This window comes from Leucopleurus acutus (genome assembly GCF_964270905.1).
Source record: "Leucopleurus acutus genome assembly, chromosome: 17".
Lineage (NCBI taxonomy): Eukaryota > Metazoa > Chordata > Mammalia > Artiodactyla > Delphinidae > Leucopleurus > Leucopleurus acutus.
In genome coordinates this window covers 27,508,205-27,531,315 of record NC_139159.1, presented here as the reverse complement: position 1 = coordinate 27,531,315, position 23,111 = coordinate 27,508,205, and the positions used below count along the sequence as shown (strand labels likewise).

At 36.0% G+C, this 23,111-nt stretch overlaps 1 protein-coding gene across 1 annotated transcript in view; it reads right to left on the bottom strand.

The window, feature by feature from the left end:
• The window catches only part of RALYL (RALY RNA binding protein like), a gene marked incomplete at its 3' end in the record, with an annotated part of 523,686 nt that extends 501,278 nt beyond the window's left edge, over positions 1-22,408 (bottom strand). The window contains exon 1 of the mRNA XM_082858435.1: positions 22,135-22,408. Within this exon, the coding sequence (XP_082714561.1) occupies positions 22,135-22,390 (256 nt within the window). The 5' untranslated portion in view covers positions 22,391-22,408. The remainder of the gene's footprint in view (positions 1-22,134) is intronic.
• Positions 22,409-23,111: the final 703 nt, after the last annotated feature.

Genomic DNA, 23,111 nt, shown 5'->3' with positions numbered 1-23,111 from the left:
TTCCCTTTGGTATCACCTCACACCAGTCAGAATGGCCATCATCAAAAAATCTAAAAACCAATAAATGCTGCAAACTCCACTCTTGAGAGACAGGCACAAAAGTTCACATGCTCAGTGTCCAGCACAGATGCACTTAGTTTGAAAAAAAACCTGGGTCAGATCCATTTACTGATCTTAGAAAACCTCCCAGAGAGACAGGAAGAAGTTAGTATTCTCTTCAGGAACAGAGGCTCTGGTGGCAGCCATTTTTGCTATCTTGTTGTATAGTCCTGACACCAGTGTGACAGGCAAAATTTTGGAATTCTCTCTCTAGCCTATTAGCTCTGGGGGATTGCCCTGCCAACCAGTGCCTGCAGCATTCACACAACACCAGGCTTTGCAGCCAGTCGCATAGGGGTACCACACCTACATCAGTGGGCCTACAGCAGTTGCATGCAGCTGGGCTTCTTAGTCAGCCATGCTGAGGTCCCAAGAGGCCTGACCCACCCACCAGTATTAACACAACTACCATGTAAGACAGGGCTTCAAAGCCAACTGGGCCAGAGACCTCACTTTCCTACCAGCATTCCAGCAACAGTTGACTACACCACAACAGAAGGCAGCATGCAGCCCACACAGGAGACACCTCTGGAGCATCTGGGTCTGGTGGTCAAAGCAGAGCATGTTGCTGGGCCCTACAGGACATCTCCTACATAAGGCCATTTCTCCAAGAGGGGGCGATATAATGGACATACCTAATATATAGAAATAATTAGGCAAAATGAGAAGACAAAGGTGTATATTACAAATAAAAGAACAAGAAAAAAACTCAGAAAAAACACTGCATAAAAGAGATAAGCAACCTCCTGAAAAAAAATTCAAAGTAATGATCATAAATATGCTCAAAGAACTAGAAGAAGAATGATGGACACAGTGGGAACATCAGTAGGAAGTTAAGAAAATATAACAAAGAACCAATTAGAGCTGAAGAATACAGTAACTGAAATGAAAAATATACTAGAGGGAACCAATGGTGGATTAGATGATACAGAAGAACAGACCAGTGATCTGGAAGACAGACTAGTGGAAATCACACAAGCCCAGACTGGAGATGGGGGTGGGGGAGAAGAATTAAAGAAAGTGAAGACAGTTTAAGGAACCTCTGGGACAACATCAAGCATACTAATATTCATATTATAGAGGTACCAAAAGAAGAAGTGAGAGGGAAAGGGGCATAGAACTTATTTGAAGAAATAATAGCTGAAAACTTCCCTAACCTGAGGAAGGAAACAGAAATACAGGTCCAGGAAGGACAGAAGTCCCAAACAAGATGCACCTCAAGAGGTTCACACCAAGACACATTATAATTAAAATGGCAAAAAGTAAAGACAGAGAATCTTAAAAGCAGCAAGAGAAAAGCAACTAATTATATACAACAGAACTCCCATAAGGCTATCAGCAGACATTTAAGCAGAAATTTTGCAGACAAGAAGGGAGTTATATGATATATTAAAAGTGCTGAAAGAAAAAACAAACAAACAAGAATAATCTACATGGCAAAATTATTATTCAGAATTGAAGGAGAAAAAAAAAACTGAAGGAGAGATAGAGAACTTTATAGACAAGCAAAAACTAAGAGTTTATCACCTCTAAACTGGCCTTACAAGGAATATTAAAGTGGCTCCTTTAAGCAGAAAAGAAACGGCCACAATTGGAAATAAAAATGGATGAAAGAAAAAAATCTCACTGGTAAAGGTAAACATATAATGAAGTTAGTGGGTCTACAACATATAAAGCTAGTAATAAGGTTAAAAGAAAAAAGTGGTAAAATCGTCTACATTTAAAATGAATACTTAAGGGATACACAAAATAAAAAGATGTAAAATATAAAACATTGGAGGAAATGTAAAAATTTAGGGCTTTTATATGCATTTAACCTTAAGAGATCATCAACTTAAAATAGACAGATGCATATGTAAATCATTATATATGAACCTCAAACTAACCGTGACTAAAACATATAATAGATACACAAAAAATACAGAAAAAGAATCCAAACATAACACTAAACATAGTTATTAAATCATACAGGAAGTGAGCAAAAGAAGAAGAAAGGAACAGAGAAGAACTACAAAAACAGCTGAGAACAATTAACAAAATGGCAATAAGTATATACATACCAAAAATTACTTTAAATGTAAATAGAAAAGAGGCTCAAATCAAAAGACATAGGGTGGCTGCTTGAATAAAAACAAGCAAGGCCCATGTATAAGCTGCATACAAGTGACTCATTTCAGCTCTAAAAACACTCACAGACTGAAAGCGAAGTGATGGATAAAGATATTCCATGCAAATGGAAACAAAAAGAAAGCTGAAGTAGCAATACTTGTATCAGACAAATTAGACTTTAAAACAAAGACTGTAACAAGAGATAAAGAAGAACATTACATAATGATTAAGGGATCAATCCAATAAGAAAACACAACACGAGGTAGCCTCATCCACCAGAGGGCAGACAGCAGAAGCAAGAAGAACTACAATCCTGCAGCATGTGGAACAAAAACCGCATTCACAGAAAGATAGACAAGCTGAAAAGGCAGAGGGCTATGTACCAGATGAAGGAACACGATAAAAACCCCAGAAAAACAACTAAATGAAATGGAGATAGTCAACCTTACTGAAAAAGAATTCAGAATAATGATAGTGAAGATGATCCAGGACCTCAGAAAAAGACTGGAGGCAAAGATGGAGAAGATGCAAGAAATGTTTAACAAGGACCTAGAAGAATTAAAGAACAAACAAACAGAGATGAACAATACAATAATTGAAATGGAAACTACACTAGAAGGAATCAATAGCAGAATAACTGAGGCAGAAGAACGGATAAGTGACCTGGAAGACAGAATGGTGGAATTCACTGCTGAGGAGCAGAATAAAGAAAAAAACAGGAAAAGAAACGATGACAGCCTAAGAGACCTCTGAGACAACATTAAATGCACCAACATTCGCATTATAGGGGTCCCAGAAGGAGAAGAGAGAGAGAAAGGACCCGCAAAAATATTTGAAGAGATTATAGTTGAAAACTTCCCTAACATGGGAAAGGAAATAGCCATCTCAGTCCAGGAAGTTCAGAGAGTCCCATACAGGATAAACCCAAGGAGAAGCACGCTGAGACACATAGTAATCAAACTGGCAAAAATTAAAGACAAAGAAAAATTATTGAAACCAGCAAGGAAAAAATGACAAATAAAATACAAAGGAACTCCCATAAGATTAACAGCTGATTTCTCAGCAGAAACTCTACAAGGCAGAAGGGAGTAGCATGATATACTTAAAATGATGAAAGGGAGGAACCTACAACCAAGATTACTCTACCCAGCAAGGATCTCATTCAGATTCGATGGAGAAGTCAAAAGCTTTACAGACAAGCAAAGGCTAAGAGAATTCAGCACAGCCATACCAGCGTTACAACAAATGCTAAAGAATTTCTCTAAGTGGGAAACACAAGAGAAGAGAAAACCTACAAAAACAAACCCAAAACAATTAAGAAAATGGTTATAGGAACATACAAATCGATAATTACCTTAACATGAATGGATTAAATGATTGAAACAAAGACACATTCTCACTGAATAGACACAAAAGCAAGACCCATATATATGCTGTCTACAACAGACTCACTTCAGATCTAGGGACACATACAGAATGAAAGTAAGGGGATGGAAAAAGATATTCCATGCAAATGGAAATCAAAAGAAAGCTGGAGTAGCAATACTCATATCAGATAAAATAGACTTTAAAACAAAGAATGTTACAAAAGACAAGGAAGGACACTACATAATGATCAAGGGATCAATCCAAGATGGAGATATAACAATTATAAATATATATGCACCCAACATAAGAGCACCTCAATACATAAGGCAACTGCTAACAACTATAAAAGAGGAAATCAACAGTAACACAATAATAGTGGGGGACTTTAACACCTCAGTTACACCAAGGGACAAATCATCCAAAATGAAAATAAATAAGGAAACAGAAGCTTTAAATGACACAATAGACCAGATAGATTTAGTTGATATTTATAGGACATTCCATCCAAAAAGAGCAGATTACACTTTCTTCTCAAGTGCACATGGAACATTCTCCAGGATAGATCACAACTTGGGTCACAAGTCAAGTCACAGTAAATTTAAGAAAATTGAAATCATATCAAGCAACTTTTCTGACCACTAAACTATGAGATTAGAAGTGAATTACAGGGAAAAAATGGTACAAAATACAAACACATGGAGGTTAAACAATATTTTATTAAATAACCAAGACATCACTGAAGAAATCAAAGAGGAAATCAAAAAATACCTGGAGACAAATGACAATGAAAACAAGATGATCCAAAACCTATGGGATGCAACAAAAGCAATTCTAAGAGGGAAGTTTATAGCTATACAAGCCTACTTTAAGAAACAAGAAAAAATCTCAAATAAACAATCTAACCTTACACTTAAAGGAACTAGAGAAAGAACAAAGAAAACCCAAAGTTAGCAGAAGGAAAGAAATCATAAAGATCAGAGCAGAAGTAAATGAAATAGAAACAAATAAAACAATAGCAAATATTATAAACTAAAAGCTGGTACTTTGAGAAGATAAAGAATAATTGATGAACCATTAGCCAGCCTCATCAAGAATAGAGGGAGAGGACTCGAATGAATAAAATTAGAAATGAAAAAGGAGAAGTTAAAACAGACACCACAGAAATACAAAGCATCCTAAAAGACTACAACAAACAACTCTATGCCAATAAAATGGACAACCTGGAAGAAATCGACAAATTCTTAGAAAGGTATAACCTTCCAAGACTGAACCAGGAAGAAATAGAAAATATGAACAGACCAATCACAAACACTGCAATTGAAACTTTATTAAAAATCTTCCAACCAACAAAGGTCTAGGACCAGATGGCTTCACAGGTGAATTCTGTCAAACAATTAGAGAAGAGCTAACACCCATTCTTCTCAAACTCTTCCAAAAAATTGCAGAGGAAGGAACACTCCCAAACTCATTCTATGAGGCCACCATCACCCTGATACCAAAACCAAACAAAGATACTACAAAAACAAAGAAAATTAAAGACCAATATCATTGATGAATATAGATGCAAAAATCCTCAGCAAAATACTAGCAAACAGAATCTAACAACACATTAAAAGGATCATACACCATGATCAAGTGGGATTTACCCAGGGATGCAAGGATTCTTCACTATACATAAATCAATCAATGTGATAAACCATATGAACAAATTGAAGAATAAAAACCATATGATCATGTCAATAGATGCAGAAAACGCTTTTGACAAAATTCAACACCTACTTATGATAAAAACTCTCCAGAAAGTGGGCTAAGAGGGAACCATATAAGAGGCCATATACAACAAACACACAGCAAACATCATTCTCAATGGTGAAAAACTGAAACCATTTCCTCTACGATCAAGAACAGGACAAAAATGTCCACTCTCACCATTATTATTCTACATAGTTTTGGAAGTGCTAGCCACAGCAATCAGAGAAGAAAAAAGAAATAAAAGAATACAAATTGGAAAAGAAGAAGTAAAACTGTCACTGTTTGCAGATGACATGATACTATACGTAGAGAATCCTAAAGATGCCACCAGAAAACTCCTAGAGCTAATCAATGAATTTGGTAAAGTTGCAGGACACAAAATTAATACACAGAAATCCCTTGCATTACTATACACTAATGATAAAAAATCTGAAAGAGAAATTAAGGAAACACTCCCATATACCATTGCAACAAAAAGAATAAAATACCTAGGAAAAACCAACCTAGGGAGACAAAAGACCTGTATGCAGAAAACTATAAGACACTGATGAAAAAAATTAAAGATGATACCAACAGATGGAGAGATATAACATGTTCTTGGATTGGAAGAATCAATATTGTGACAATGACTATACTACCCAAAGCAATCTATAGATTCAAAGCAATCCCTATCAAATTACCAAAGGCATTTTTTATGGAACTAAAACAAAAAATCTTAAAATTTGTATGGAGACACAAAAGACCCTAAATAGCCAAAGCAGTCTTGAGGGAAGTAAACGGAGCTGGAGGAATCAGACTCCCTGACTCCAGACTATACTACAAAGCTACAGTAATCAAGACAATATGGTACTGGAACAAAAAACAGAAACATTGATCAATGGAACAAGATAGAAATCCCAGAGATAAACCTATGCACCTATGGTCAACTAATCTATGACAAAGGAGAAAAGGATATACAATGGGGAAAAGATAGTGTCTTTAATAAATGGTGCTGGGGGCTTCCCTGGTGGCACAGTGGTTGAGAATCCACCTGCCGATGCAGGGGACATGGGTTTGTGCTCCGGCCTGGGAAGACACCATATGCCGCGGAGCAGCTGGGCCCATGAGCCATGGCCGCTGAGCCTGTGCGTCCAAGGCCTGTGCTCCACAACAGGAGAGGCCACAACAGTGAGAGGCCTGCATACCACAAAAAATAATAATAAGTGGTGCTGAGAAAACTGGACAGCTACATGTAAAAGAATGAAATTAGAACACTCCTTAACACCATACACAAAAATAAACTCAAAATGGATTAGAGACCTAAATGTAAGACAAGACCAGACACTATAAAACTCTTAGAGGAAAACATGCATAGGCACAACACTCTTTAACATAAATCACAGCAAGATATTTTTTGATCCACCTCCTAGAGTAATGGAAATAAAAACAAAAATAAACAAATGCGACCTAATGAAACTTAAAAGCTTTTGCACAGCAAAGGAAACCATAAACAAGACGAAAAGATAACCCTCAGAATGGGAGAAAATATTTGCAAATGAATCAACGGACAAAGGATTAATCTCCAATATATAGAAACAGCTCATGCAGCTCAATATTAAAAAAACAACCAACCCAGTCAAAAAATGGGCAGAAGACTTAAGTAGACATTTCTCCAAAGAAGACATACAGATGGCCAAGAAGCACATGAAAAGCTGCTCAACATCACTAATTAATAGAGAAATGCAAATCAAAACTACAATGAGGTATCACTTCACACCAGTTAGAATGGGCATCAATCAGAAAATCCAAACAACAAATGCTGGAGAGGGTGTGGAGAAAAGGGAACCCTCTTACACTGTTGGTGGGAATGTAAATTGATACAGCCACCATGGAGAACAGTATGGAGGTTCCTTAAAAAACTAAAAATAGAATTATCATATGATCCAGCAAAAAAAAAAAAAAAAAAAGCTTGCAAATATATCTGCACCCAACATGAGAGTACCTAATACATAAAGCCAATACTAACAAACATAAAGGAGAAATTAAAAGAATTACAATATTAGTAGGGGATTTTAACACCCTGCTTACATCAATTGATAGATCATCCAGATAGAAAATCAATATGGAAACATTGGCTTTAAACAAAACATTAAATCAGATGAACTTAATAGATATATACAGAACATTCTATCCAAAAAGAGCAGAATAAATATTCTATTCAATTTCACATGGAATATTCTCCAAGAAAGATCACATGCTAGGCTACAAAATAAGTCTCAATAAATTTGACAAGACTAAAATCATATTAAGTATCTTTTATGACCACAAGGTAATAAGTGGATTCAGAAGATATATGAGTATATCAATAAATATGCCAGTAATGAACAATTAAGAAATGAAATGTCCAAAATGATGTCATTTACAGTAGTATCAGTACCATTTACAGTATAATATCTATAGCACAAATGTAACTATATATATAAATTGATACTAAATAAAATTATATGTCTAATTACATACAAAGTATATTTTATATTATATATAAATATTTACATATTTTTCTGTGTCCACACTGACATTTCAGGGCAGTGAGGAAAGAATAGATCCTTCAAAAATGGAATTAATTGGATATTCATATGAGGATAAGTGAATTTGTTCACTAACAGGCAACATAAAAATATTCAATTCCATATGTATTAAAATATAAATGTAAATAATAAGATTCAAAAATCCCCTTAGAAGGCAACCTGGAGGATGTATTCGTGACAATTGAGCAAGCAGTTATTCAACGGGACAAAAAGTGCACAAACCATAATGGACATGAGGACTTCTTGGGGACTTACAGCCCACACTCCGCTCACGTATGAGGAAATCAGAGCCCAGACAGGAAACATTCTTGAATAGGCTCAACACCTCCAGGAAGCTCAAAATCAAAGACCAGGACTCCAATTTTCTGAATTAAATTTTAGAAGGTTTTGAGAACGATTTAACAATAGGACTTAATAAGATGCCTAGTCTTTTATTTTCCTTTGCTTTTTATAGCACTTTATATGTCCCAGGTGGTGTTTTAAGCATTTTGTATATATTGAAGCATTTAATCTTCAAAACAACTGAATAAGGTGGGTTCTCTTATGAATATCTCTATTTTACAGATAACACCAAGGGAACAACACCAAGATCTTTAGTAACTTGCCCCAAATTACCCAACTGGTATGTGGAAAGCTAGGATTCTAACATAGGAAGCCTGAGTCCAGAGCCTGTACTCTTAACCACCATCTTTCACAAACACTGGAAGGTATAATTTCAATTCCTGTGTTTTAGTTTCAATTCATTTAAGTTCAGAACTGCAGTATCTATAATTAGATAGGATTAATATTTGAATTTTTGCCACCGACTGTTTCTGAGCTAATTAAATTCAAATCTACATTTCCCAAAAGATCTTCTCCAGTCTTACAATACTGCATCCCTTTAAAAAAATGTTGGCATTATACTATGGCATTATACTTAATGTTGGCATTATAATATGTTTTATCTTACATTTTCCACCTTCTATTGTATATGATTTAATACCAGTATATATCACTCAACAATTGCCCCAATAAACTTACAATACTTTTCCTTTTGTGGTACTTGATCTGCATTATTTCATGCTTTATTTTATATTTGCTGTATTCAGTTGCATATTATTTTATGTATACATATTTTACTACATGATTAAAATATTTCCTAAGGGCAGTCCTCTATTTTATTGTATTATTTTACATTATAATTTACTCGATGTTATTTTAATTTTATTTTATTTTGGTGTGGCATTGTGTTTCTACTCCCTTCTAGAGCTTGATATGTGTTGGCAAGCATCTAACACAATTATACAAATACTATTGAAAGAATAAATGTTCTTATCAGTAAGGCATTTTGAAATTAATTCAACTGTGATTTTCAGATATTTTACTAACAAGACTAAAGGATAACTTGAGGCATTGCATTTTATCTATCATTGTGTCCAGCTTTGTTCTAGGGAAGAAGTTAGAACAAGTTAGAGCTAATAAGGTCCTTCTCACTGTTGCTCAGGAGTTTCCAGTGATAGTCTTAGTGAAAAATTGCTCATAAACAGTATCTACGACTGCTTTCACTAATTTAGGTTCAGTGATTGAGTCAAATAAACAATTTTAGAGACATAAAGAAAATACCTCAGTCTTTCTCTCATATATGGAGGCATGTATCTCCCTGGCTGACAAACGTTAGTTCTTTAATTCACCATATCTTGGAATTTTGCTAATTAGCATTTGTTTAGAGCACATAAAGTAGCCCTGTTTAATTATTGAAAACCTGAAAAGTGTTTTGTGCTCTGCAGTCCAGAGTGTTGTTTTCAGTACTTATTAACTGAGAACAGTGGATTATGAGGATGAACATGGAAGGAGGAAGAAGAGGACAAAGACTTCTCAAGCAATTATGAAATATGTATAGTTTGGAGAGTAGAATGAAGGATAATCTACAGTAATTTTGAAAAATATTAAAAGGAAGTTTCAAGGCTTCTGTTTTCTTGAAAACATGCTCTCTATAACATTTAGTACAGTATAAGATTTCCTTATTTGTAAAATGCGGTTAATGAAATTAATTACCTAGCATCCATGAAGGATGTTGAAAAGTTATTTTTTAAATGTAATGAAGTGAATCTTGAACTTCTTTGAGAAGTTTGATGAGTGAAAATAACATATAGCTGAAAATGTTCTTGCTAAAATCTACTATTTATTTATTTATTTATTTTGCGGTACGCAGGCCTCTCACTGTTGTGGCCTCTCCCGTTGCGGAGCACAGGCTCCGGACGCGCAGGCTCAGTGGCCATGGCTCACGGGTGCAGCCGCTCCGCGGCATGTGGGTTCTTGCCGGACCGGGGCACGAATCCGTGTCCCCTGGGCAGGCGGACTCTCAACCACTGCGCCACCAGGAAAGCCCAAATCTACTATTTTAGAATGGTAGCATATTTCTCTTAACTACAGAAAAGATGAAATAAAAATGACTTATACTGAATACCATCCAATAAGTAATTCTTTGTGCCTTCACTCATGTATACCATTCAAGAGCCTTCACAGCCTTGTGAATAGGTTTTTGAAAACAAATATAATGGCCACCTAAATATAACATTTTGCAACTGGTAACCACTTTGTATATCTGGATAATATAAAATTTGTTGGAAAATTGGTTGTTTCAACTATAGGGATGTGTTGGACATTTCTTTAGTGGACAAAAATGCTGGAATGGCAAATAGTTCAAAAGGAAAAAAAAGTCAAAGATTTACTAATTCAATTTTCATATTCTCACTGCAGCTAATGTTTAAATTAACTGAAGGATTAGCTTACGAGTCATATCCTGGGAATTGCAAACTTCGTCAAACTATCAAGTTGAGAAATTATGATGATAATATGTTCTTTAGACACTGAGGCAGGCAAAAGCTATTATTTTTTAATCAATACAAATTGTAATCGTTTTATATAATGATGCCTTGCTAAAAATGTTCTCTATTACTGGCAGCATTCTTTGAAAGTTTTCTACAAGATTTTCATAACTTAGAAGCCCCTACAAGGGTTGTATACTTCTCAAGGGGTTCTGCACTTTGCAAGGGGTTCTGCAATAGACTACAATGTCCGAAGTGATCAACTGTGCTCAGCATTTCAGCCCAGGCTCTCTGTCAGTCTGTCCTTACTGGATGTTCAGACATTGCATCTAACTTGTACATGAAGGCATATGCAGGAGAATAACTCTTACCAAAATGGAGTAGGACAGACACAATGGGAGAACTAATGTATTTGCTAGAGAAAACATCAACTAGGGATGCTGCAACTCTTAATTTCTTTGTTTTAACAAGCTTTTACTGGTACTGTTGAATAAAATATATTTGAACATCATTAAAGCATCTGAGTAGTCTCAGAACTCAGTATTTTTCACGGAACATTTTTATAAGGCTTGTTCTTCATAATTTCTAGTGGTGATCTGAAATGCTTGAATGGAAGGATTTAATGAAAAAGAATCACATCTCTTAAAGGAATTATATTAAAGATGTGTAGAGAAAGAGAACTTTAAAAACTGTTTAAATAGGTAAACATATAAACATGTCAACTGTATAGATGTTTAATTTGTTTCTGGTGTTTGTGTTTTTAAGGATTAAAAAAAACAAGTGGTGAGGGCTTCCCTGGTGGCGCAGTGGTTGAGAATCCGCCTGCAGATGCAGGGGACATGGGTTCGTGCCCCAGTCCGGGAAGATCCCACGTGCAGCGGAGTGGCTAGGCCCGTGAGCCATGGCCGCTGAGCCTGTGCGTCCGGAGCCTGTGCTCCGCAACAGGAGAAGCCACAACTGTGAGAGGCCCGCGTACCGCAAAAAAAAAAAAAAAAAACAAACAAAAAACAACTGGTGATACAAGTGGTAAGCTATGGCCATAAACACATTATAATAATTGCTCTGAAATGCACATACCAGACAACTGGAAAAGATCTATCCATATTATAAATTATGAGTTACTGTCAAAATAATGCAAGGCATTGTTTTTATATAGTTTATCTTGTTTAAAACTATTGTAAGATTTCTAAATTAATGGAGTTTGTTTTGTTATGATTACTCTAAAGTAGTGCTTCTTAACCAGTGGTGGTTTTAACTAGTCCTCCCTCACAGGACTTTTGGTAATATCTGGACACATCTTCAGGTGTCACTACTAGGAGTGGGTGCCACTGGTGTCTAGTGGGTAGAAGTCAGGGTTGCTGCTAAACATCCCACAATGCACAGAACAAGCCCTCAAAACAAATGCCCAAAATTTAAATACTGCCAAGGTTAGGAAACACTGCTCTAAAGAGAGGCAGTGCTATATACAGTCCACCAGAAATTGCAAAATACAGGCACCATGTTACTTAATGACAGATAATTATATTACGAGAACAAAGAATAAAAAATAAAATATTCAGTAAATAGCTTGTAACAATTGCACTAAATCTGAGAGTAATTTTCATTTCCTGTGGACCTCACCCTAATTGATGTCCTGGCTGTAATAGAACATTAATAATTCTTTTACACATGAATGAAGAAGTGAATGAATATTTCAACATTACTAGGAAATCAATGTGCATATTAAATAATATATTACATAACTAAAGCATAACAGCAACTTAAATGATAGTTAACAAATATAAGATATTCCTTTGAAGCCAGTCTTTATTAGACTGAATACAATCTCATAAGTATTTCTACTCACTGAGATTAATCATGTAAGACCCTGCACAGCCTGGTGTCAATCTTATCTCTCTCCACTCTTCTCTATGAGACCATTCTTCATCCACAGGGCTTTATTCACTTCTGCCTGAATTAGGACTCCAGGTATAATGCTTCATCCACCTAGAATTACCTTTCCATATCTGCCCATCCTTATAACGGTAATTTGAAATCTCTCCTCTTCTAGAGTTATCTCCCATCACACTTGTAATCACCTGAAATAATTTCTTATTCTCAGCAATCACTGACTCTACTATTATGGACTGCCTATACCATCTATTCAAAATCTGCTCAGAATTGTGCGGCCAGAAAAAAAAGAAAAAAAAAAAAAAGAAAAAAAACCCAGAGGATTTCTCATAGCACTAGAATGATTTCAGAGGCTAAAATCACCGTGTGTAAATTTTTATTACAGGGCTTGCACCATATAAAAGCAATGTTCTAAGCACTTCACAAACATATGAGTTCTGCATTGTACACTGAACTAAACACTACTATTTCCATTTTACAGGCTAGGAAATGAATTCTGAGTGAATAACTTCTTCAAGTTACTTTACCACTGTGGCAAAGAATCATCTGCACACTAAAGATACACTGGTTATGGGTGGGAATGGCTGCCTAGTCCTATTTGCATCTAGGTGTGGTCAATGAAATGTAAGCATTAAGATGAGGACTACTTCCAGGCTTGAAATGCAGAAACTTCCAGAGCACAATCCTCCCTCTTTTTTCACCAGTCTGCTGGTTTGACTTCTTTCCGTGTTCCATGGTAGTGAGGGGCTCAGGAGATGCCACCCCAAAATATGTCACTTTGGCATATTGATTCTTTTGAATTATAGTTATTAATACCTGAGAAACAGCCAATACAGGAAGGACACACTAACCCTCTTTTGTCCCCCTGAAAGCAAGAAATAAATCTCCCATGGGAGGGCTTCCCTGGTGGCGCAGTGGTTGAGAGTCAGCCTGCCGATGCAGGGGACACAGGTTCGTGCGCCGCTCCGGGAAGATCCCACATGCCGCGGAGCGGCTGGGCCCGTGAGCCATGGCTGCTGAGCCTGCGCGTCCTGAGCCTGTGCTTCGCAATGGGAGAGGGCACAACAGTGAGAGGCCCGTGTACCGCAAAAAAAAAAAAATCTCCCATGGGAAAGGTACCCTTCCTGTTCCAGGAATTAAAGAGACCTCCTTATCACCAGAAATAGGGAATTTGAGGCCTAGAAGCTTGTATAAACAAACTTTGTTACTTCTTTACTAATTTACTACCCCAAGGGCAAACCCCTTTGTTTTGTCAATTCTTTACAAATTTATTGTTTCCTTGTCTACAAGGTATAAAAGCTGCCTGCTTTGGTCACTTTTTTTAGTTTCATATTTCTATAAGGTCCTGTATGTACAAATTAAATTTTTCTCCTGTTAATCTGTCTTATATTAATTTAATAATTATATCAGCCAGAAAACCTTGAAGAGAAGAAAGGAAATGTTCACCTCCCCTATAGTAGCCACTCACTGAAAGATGTCAGAACATCCCACAGCCTGGTCCCTGGATGAAAGAAGGGCAGAGCTTCCATCCTCACCCACCTCCTCCCTAGGACACTGATTGTATTTTATGTGAGAAAGAAATAAATTTCTATTATGTTAATTATTGAAATGTCAAAGTTTGTCTGATACTGAGGCTGGTATACTTTAACTAAAATATTATACAATAGTTGTCTTATGAGAAAGATCAAGTAAGTTGACGATTCTACATTAAGTAAAAATGCAATAGATAATGAAGACCATGCATTCAAGTTGCCTGGTTTAAGCCTGACATCACAGAATAATCATTAATAGCATCCCTTCTCACTCTCAGAAGTATCCTGGTTTGGATGACAAGATGTACAGTCATGTTACTAATATACTTATATGAAAAAAATTGCTGGTGAGAATAAATATTGAAAGTAATTAGGATGAGATTACATGAGCTTGATATCCTGCAGAAGCATCTGTGTGCTATAAGGCAAGTTTATTTCTCAGAGCTTCAGTTCTTATCCAGCAGAATAGGCATCAAAAAAGATAATCTGTGTTTGAAAAGCTTAGACAATGATGAAGTACTGTGCAAATATCTAGCCATTAATAAGACAAAACTATGAAAGGGTACCATTTTAAGGAATGTAAAGGAAGTATTCAATGAATAAAACCTTTCTTTAAACCCATATATCATTTACTATAAACTTTGAATAAAATATGTGTATGTTAACATTTGATGCTTACTAAAGACAGGATTATATTTAGAAAAATTAAATCAGGCTTTTTTTTAACATCTTTATTGGAGTATAATAGCTTTACAATGTTGTGTTAGTTTCTGCTGTATAACAAAGTGAATCAGCTATATGTATACATATATCCCAATATCCCCTCCCTCTTGCCTCTCCCTCCCACCCTCCTATCCCACCCCTCTAGGTGGTCACAAAGCACTGAGCTGATCTCCCTGTGCTATGAGGCTTTTTCCCACTAGCTATCTATTTTACATTTGGTAGTGTATATATGTCCTCTCTCACTTCGTCCCAGCCTACCCTTCCTGCTCCCTGTGTCCTCAAGTCCATTCTCTACATCTGCATGTTTATTCCTGTCCTGCCCCTAGGTTCAACAGAACCAATCTTTTTTTTTTTTTTTTAGATTTCACATATATGTGCTAGCATATGGTATTTTTTTTTTTCTCTTTCTGACTTGCTTCACTCTGTATGACAGACTCGAGGTCCAAACACCTCACTACAAATAACTCAATTTCGTTTCTTTTTATGGCTGAGTAATAATCCATTGTGTATATGTGCCACATCTTCTTTATCCATTCATCTGTTGATGGACACTTAGGTTTCTTCCATGTCCTGGCTATTGTAAATAGAGCTGAAATGAACATTGTGGTATATGACTCTTTTTGAATTATGGTTTTCTCAGTGTATATGCCCAGGAGTGGGATTGCTGGGTCATATGATAGTTCTATTTTTAGTTTTTTAAGGAACCTCCATACTGTTCTCCATAGTGGCTGTATCAATTTACATTCCCACCAGCAGTGCAACAGGGTTCCCTTTTCTCCACACCCTCTCCAGCATTTATTGTTTGTAGATTTTTTGATGATGGCCATTCTGATCAGTGTGAGCTGATACCTCATCAAGACAGTATGGTAGTGGCACATAAAGAGAAATATACATCAATGGAACAGGCTAGAAAGCCCAGAGATAAACCCACACACACATATGGTCATCTTATCTTTGATAAAGGAGGCAAGAATATACAATGGAGAAAAGACAGCCTCTTCAATAAGTGGTGGTGGGAAAACTAGACAGCTACATGTAAAAGAATGAAATTAGAACACTCCCTAACACCATACACAAAAATAAACTCAAAATGGATTAAAGACCTAAATGTAAGGCCAGACACTATCCGACTCTTAGAGGAAAACATAGGCACAACACTCTATGACATAAATCAGAGCAAGATCCTTTTTGACCCACTGCCTACAGAAATGGAAATAAAAACAAACAAATGGGACCTAATGAAACTTAAAAGCTTTTGCACAGCAAAGGAAACCATAAACAAGACGAAAAGACACCCCTCAAAATGGGAGAAAATATTTGCAAACGAAGCAACTGACAATGATTAATCTCCAAAATATAGAAGCAGCTCATGCAGCTCAATATCAAAAAAAGAAACAACCCAATCCAAAAATGGGCAGAAGACCTAAACAGACATTTCTCCAAAGAATATATACAGATTGCCAACAAACACATGAAAGGATGCTCATCATTGCTAATCATTAGAGAAATCAGGCCTATTGCATAGCTACTTCTCAGGTGTCTGACTTTTGAGAGACTGAATCCCCTTGCATGGAGACCACATTGCCTTCCCTTTACAGCAACCCCATTGCAATTACTTGCTTTTCAGGGAACTTGCAACCAACCCTTCTTCTTTCTCCTTCTCTTCCTCCTCCTTCTCCTTTTTTCTTTCTCTCTTCATCTTCTTGTGTTACACTTTTAAATGGGGGTAAAATGCCCTTTAGTGAAATCCATCCATTCCTCTAAACATCCAACCATTCACCCAGCACATACTTACTGAGCATTTGCCATGGAAGTGTCAGCACACTTCAAGGTGCCAAGAAGATTAATATAAACATATATAGTCACTGTTCTCCAGGAGCTTAGCATATGGGGAGAAGGAAAAGATACCTATCACAAAACAGTAAATATAAAAATATAATTGAAAAGAAGGTATGTGCTAGAAAGGGATACCAGTAGGTTTGAGGTATCAAAGTAGGTTTCCTTAAAGTAATGACATTTGATCTGCGATCTGAAGGATGAACAGTCAACTGAAGGGAGTGAAGAAGTGGAGAAGTGAGGTGAGATGGTGGCAAGCTTGGCAAGCATATTCCACACACTCACACAGCCTGCGCAAATGTCCTGGTGAGGAAAAGATGACTTGTTCAAAGAACTGATGTAAGTCAATTCAGATGGAGCACCAAGAAAGGCTCAGAAGATGATGTTGTAAGTCTGCAAATGAGCAGAAAACAAATCACATAGAAAGTTGTAGGCCACAGCAAGTGTTTCAGTTTCTTTTTTGAGAACAATGGAAAATCATACATAGTTTTTATCAAAGGGTGATACGGTTAAATTTGTATTTTGAAAAGATCACTCTGGATGCAAAATGGTAGCTGAGAATAAAAACACTTTTGAAATCCATTACTCCTAGGACACGCTTGATAGATCATTACCAGCATTTGTTTTCTTCTTCTTTGTCGACACCCAGGATTGCTCTCCAATATATTCCTTCTTATCAATGAATTTTCCATTACTTCCCTCATGATCAGAATTAAGAATATTCACCAGATTTACTTTAAAATTAGCAATCCCTATTCATGTTCTTTCTTTGAATTCCTTAAGCATTTACAAGACCTTTATAATGTAATAAAATTAATTTAATTCTCTATTTTATGTATTCTTTTTTTAAGCTAGACTTTGGTCCTCAACAAAAGGAACCTGTATACAGACTTTAGAGAAAAAATAATTTCTACAGATAAATGATTTTTTAGTGTTGGATTCTTCCTATTATTAATAACTGACTTCCTAAGTTCATAAATTGTGCTTTTGCAACCAACCTAAGAGTGAAAGTATCTAAAAATAAAGACCTTACAAATGTCTATTTATAGCTTGTGTGTAATCAAACAAAGTGTAATCAGTAGAAATTGACATTGATCGAGACTTAGTCTCCAACCTCTGCATGGTATTTTGGTACAAAAGAACACTTTATGTGTGACCTCTCATATAAAAATTGTCAGTATTAAACATTTAAGATGTTTATTTCACCTTTCACATAATGCGTTTGAGAAAAAACAGTTCCAATGGCTAAATTTCGATTAAAAATATAATAAATATTTCTAATATTAACAAAATTTAGAATCCAATTTCAATGAATTATTAAGGAGAGGATTCTCTTTTAAATTTTTAAATATCTATTTCTTATGTCAGTGGTCTATATTTGATCCATAATCAATCCACTTCAAGTCAAGGGCTTGTAGGGTTTAGTGGGAGTTGTGAATCATAAAAGGTTTATTTGAGTATCAAAAATTTCAAGAAGCCAGTGATTTTACCTAAACCTAAGTTTCCCCTATCACCAAAAGCAAAATACTTAAAGCCAGAAATTAATATACCTCCCGGGAAACCGTTTTCTTCAGGAACCAGCTTCCTATAAGGAACATCTGGAAGACAAGATGTTCCTGAGTCTCCAGCAATATGGTTTAAGAAAAGGTGAGTATGTTGAAACACTTGCCCTGAAAAGCAAGGTTATTAAGTTATAAAGCACTTGCTTTGTATGAAAAGGCATTCAACTTAGACACAAGGAGTGAGAGACTAGATTTCAACTAAAAGAATAAAGTCTTTGACTTGGATTCAGGCAGAAAGGGTGATTATGGCTGATTAAATAGGTGCTCCAGAGATTAACTGGAGGACACAACCGAGAGAGGATCCCAGAATGACTGGGAATGAAAAATGTATCTTATTAGAAGCACAATTTAATTCTGTGGCTCTCAAAGCATAGTAATTTGGTGTCGTCATTTTTTTCCTTGGGTTTTTCTAACTAAGGCACTAAATTTTAGTGTGGGTATTGCTCCTTCCTCACTGCATTCTTCTCAAAAGGACAGTGAATAAGTGAGCAGTGACAGGTGTTAGGGCCCAGGGTAGGCTGCCCCAAAATATGCCTCATTGACATATTGATTATTTTGAATTAAAGTTACTTAAGAAAGAGCTGATGCAAGAGGGACACTAACCCTCCTCTCTGTCTCTCTAAAGTCAGGAAATAAATCTCTCTCATGTGAAAGGTACCCTCCCTACAACAGGAGGTAGAAGAACACCCTTATTGCCAGCGATAGGGAATTTGGGCAGAGAAACCTGTATAAACAAACCTTCTTACTTCTTTACTAATGTGCTACTCAAGCCCACACTTTGCTTAAACTCCTTACTAATTAAGTCCCCAAACCTAAGTTTCTTTGTCCTGTCAATTTCTCTCAAATTTATTGTTTCTTTTGAATGGATAAAAAGATGTGGCACATATATACAGTGGAATATTACTCAGCCATAAAAAGAAACGAAATTGAGTTATTTGTAGTGAGGTGGATGGACCTATAGTCTGTCATACAGAGTGAAGTAAGTCAGAAAGACAAAAACAAATAACGTATGCTCACAGATATATATGGAATCTAAAAAAAAAAAGAAAAGAAAAACGGTTCTGAAGGACCTAGGGGAAGGACAGGAATAAACACGCAGACGTAGAGAATGGACTTGAGGACACGGGGAAGGGGAAGCTGGGATGAAGTGAGAGAGTGGCACTGACATATATACACTACCAAACGTAAAATAGCTAGTGGGAAGCAGCCGCATAGCACAGGGAGATAAGCTCTGTGCTTTGCGTCCACCTAGAGGGGTGGAATAGGGAGGGTGGGAGGCAGAGGCAAGAGGGAGGGGATATGGGGATATATGTATACATATAGCTGATTCACTTTGTTATACAGCAGAAACTAACACAACAATGTAAAGCCATTTTACTCCAGTAAAGATGTTAAAAAAAATTATTGTTTCTTTGTCTCAAAAGTATAAAAGCTGCCTGCTCTGGCTACTTCTCGGGCCCCATTTCTGAGACCTCCATGTGCACAAATTACAATTTGTTCCCTTTTCTCCTGTTAATCTGTGTTGTGTCAATTTTATTACTAGCCCACGCACAAGTACTCAAGAGGGGTAGAGGGGGAAATTTCCCCCTCCCTGACATAGGAAAGGGACTCTGGAAAATTATCTATAGTTCATTAACACGTGAACTGGACTTTACATTGGTCATTAATTTTTAAAAATTAATAGTTAAAAGCATCTCTACTAGTATGTACTAATCTCATAACAATCAGGGTAGAGGCAATAAATGGGTATTTCTCTGATTTTGGCTCAGATGTGGCCCTAAGTAGAGATTTCAACTTAGAAGTTAAAGCAAAATTGGTCAGAAAATTCCAATATCAAGGTAAACAAGTAGAATTGGGACATTGAGAAAAAAATATGTAAAACTTACCAATGTCTTTTGGATGGCATTACTTTTCTTTAAAATATAGAAAAGTGAATTGGAGAAATATAAGTAAAACTATATTCTTATACGGTAATGATTATTTGTGGTTTTATTGCAAGCACTTATGTAAAACATCTTTTTTTTCCTCAAGACTATTACCTCAGACTTCACTCTCACTTTATTGAATTCCACACCTTCCCCCCAATTTTTCGTAATTACATTGTATAACTTGATAATACAACATTCTTAACACTCTTCTAACTTGATTTGTTTATGCTTTTATAGCTTGTTTCTTTTATATGCTCCTTCATCTTTATTATGTCTGTGGGCATGATAGAAGTAACATCATAAATTAAAATATGTAATTCCAGGGAGTTCTCTGGTGGCCTAGCAGTTAGGATTCTGGCCTTTCCTCACTATGGCCCAGGTTCAATCCCTGGTTGGGGAACTGAGATCCTGCAAGCCACGCGGTGTGGCCAAAAAATTTTTTATAAAAATATGTAATTCCAGATACTGATGAGGGCTATGAAAAAAATACGAAGTACAATAATAGAATAGACAGTGTAGGCAAGAGGGTAGAAGACTATTTTATTTTAGATAAGTTGGTCAGAAAAGCCTCTCTGGGAAAGTAAAATTTGAGCACAGTATACAGTAAAGCAGGGAAAGAATGATTAGCAAGGACCTGTCTTCTGAGCAGAGGGAATAGCAAGTCCAAAGCCTCTGAGGTAGGAACAATCTTGGAATGTTTGTAGCATATCAAGATGGCCAGCAACACTGACGTGGTACAAGAAGGCAGAGAGAAGGAGATGGAGTTGAAGATGTGGTAATGTGGTGCATCATCGCCATGGTATAGAATATAAACCTTATTCTGGGTGCAATGAAAGGCATTACAGACTTAAGAGCAAATTAATGGCAAAATCTCATTTATGTTTTTAAAGGGACACTGGCAGGACTGGGAAGAGGCAGACCAGTTAGGGGGTTATTTCAGTAGTCCACCTGAGATAATAGTGGCCTGTATAAGACGGCTATTGGTATAGACTTAAAAGTTGATTGGGTTGGGATATATTGACGGTAAGAAACATGATGATGGATTACATTTGGAGTGTGGGGGGAAGAGAAGAATCAAGGTTGATACCTAGGATTTTGTTTGAAAAACTGGATAAATGAAGGTTCCACTTATTGTGATGGAGAAGTATGCAGGTGAAGGAAGTTGCGATGTGGATATCCAAAAGAAGACCAGGTATAATCAGTTTAATATAAGAATCTGAACCTCACAAGAGATATAAATTAGGGAATCACTGATGTGTTAATTATACTTTTTCTTTATGTAGAAAAAAGTGTCTAATTTATATTTTTATTTGCATACTTACTACAAAGTATTTTCTCCTAAGAATTTTCCTTTTACTTCAGACTATATTCTCATTTCTTTGAAAAAAAAAACTATATTATTCCCTGGACATCAGACATAAATGTGATTATTGCACATGACTGAACAGGCATGACATACAAGATTCCTGCCTAGATAAGAAAGAATAGTTTATATTCCTTTTCCAGTAATTAAGATTTACTTCTTTTTGCTATTTTCTATCCCTTCTCCCCCCCAAAAAAAAACAGTAAATGAGGAAAATACATTAGCCTCTCAGAGCAAGTGCTATAAGTATAAAAAGTAATTATTTTATTTTATTTTTTGCTCCACAAAGTGTTTCCTAGAAGATAAGACATCATTGCAAGTCAAATAAAGTTAAACATGATGCGTATCTTTTATCTGCCTGGACCTGTTAAGACTGGTGGAGGTAACAAGTATTACAAAGCAGACAATCTCAAGCTTATAAATTTGTAGAGAAAATAAGGCACTTATAAGTAAACCAATATGAGAACAAGAAAATAATATAAATTATAAATATATAAGTACTATAATTGGTTAAGAGATAAATATAATAGTAGTGCTTGTCCAGATATGCTCAGAGACTAGAACACTAATGAGAAACCCATACCGGAGAGGGACTTACCAAGTGGTTGGCCTGCGATGATCCTGGCATTTTCTCCAGCCACTGCAGCTCTTGCGTGCCGCTCACTCATGTACTGTACAAATGCATAACCTTTGTGAACTGAGCAGCCAACTATTTTTCCATACTTTGAGAAAATGGCTTCAATGTCAACTTTCTTGACAATGGCTGTGTTTAGATTGCCAATGAAAACACGCGAGTTGATGGACTTGGGGTCATTCTTATTGGTGACATTGCTGGTCTGTGTTTTGCCAGTCATGGTTGGCTCGCCTTGTTTTAATCCTTAAACAAACAACAACAAAAAAAATCAAAAGGAAAATAATTAGATTGAATGGATATCACTGGCTTTTAACAATTTTTCAATAGTGTACCAGGTAAACTCAAATCCCCAAGTACTACTGATTTTCTTGAGAAGAAAATTTAGTAATATATTAATAAAAGGTGAATATTGCATTGCAAAATGAAGTAGAAAAATAATTATAATTATTTAGCATACAGTTATAAATAAATTCCTGATTAACTTATCTAAAATTCAGGCCTGCACAGTGATAAATGTTTTGTAGTTTTTATTTTTAAGTCTATCAATATTTCAGAAGCAAATATGAGAAATAAGCCACCTTAATCTATCAGTGAAAAAGAAAATCCAGAATGGCTAAGGTCTGATGGTGGAATATAGTACTGTAACTTCCATTTATGGTGGAGAACATGCATTTTTATTTCTACATTTTCTATAATACGTAGATATGTTAGCTATTTCATTATCAAAACCCTTCTATCAGAAACTAACAATTCATTTCATTAAATGCTGTGGAAGAGAAAAAAAGGAATCAAAAATTTAAAATGTTATTGGAAAATTTAACATAAGAAAAACATATTTTGAAAATAAAGGATTTAACCAGAATTAATTCTGTACATTCTCTGTAACCAATACCAAATATCAGTTTAAAAAACAAAAACAAAAACAAAAACAAAACAACAGC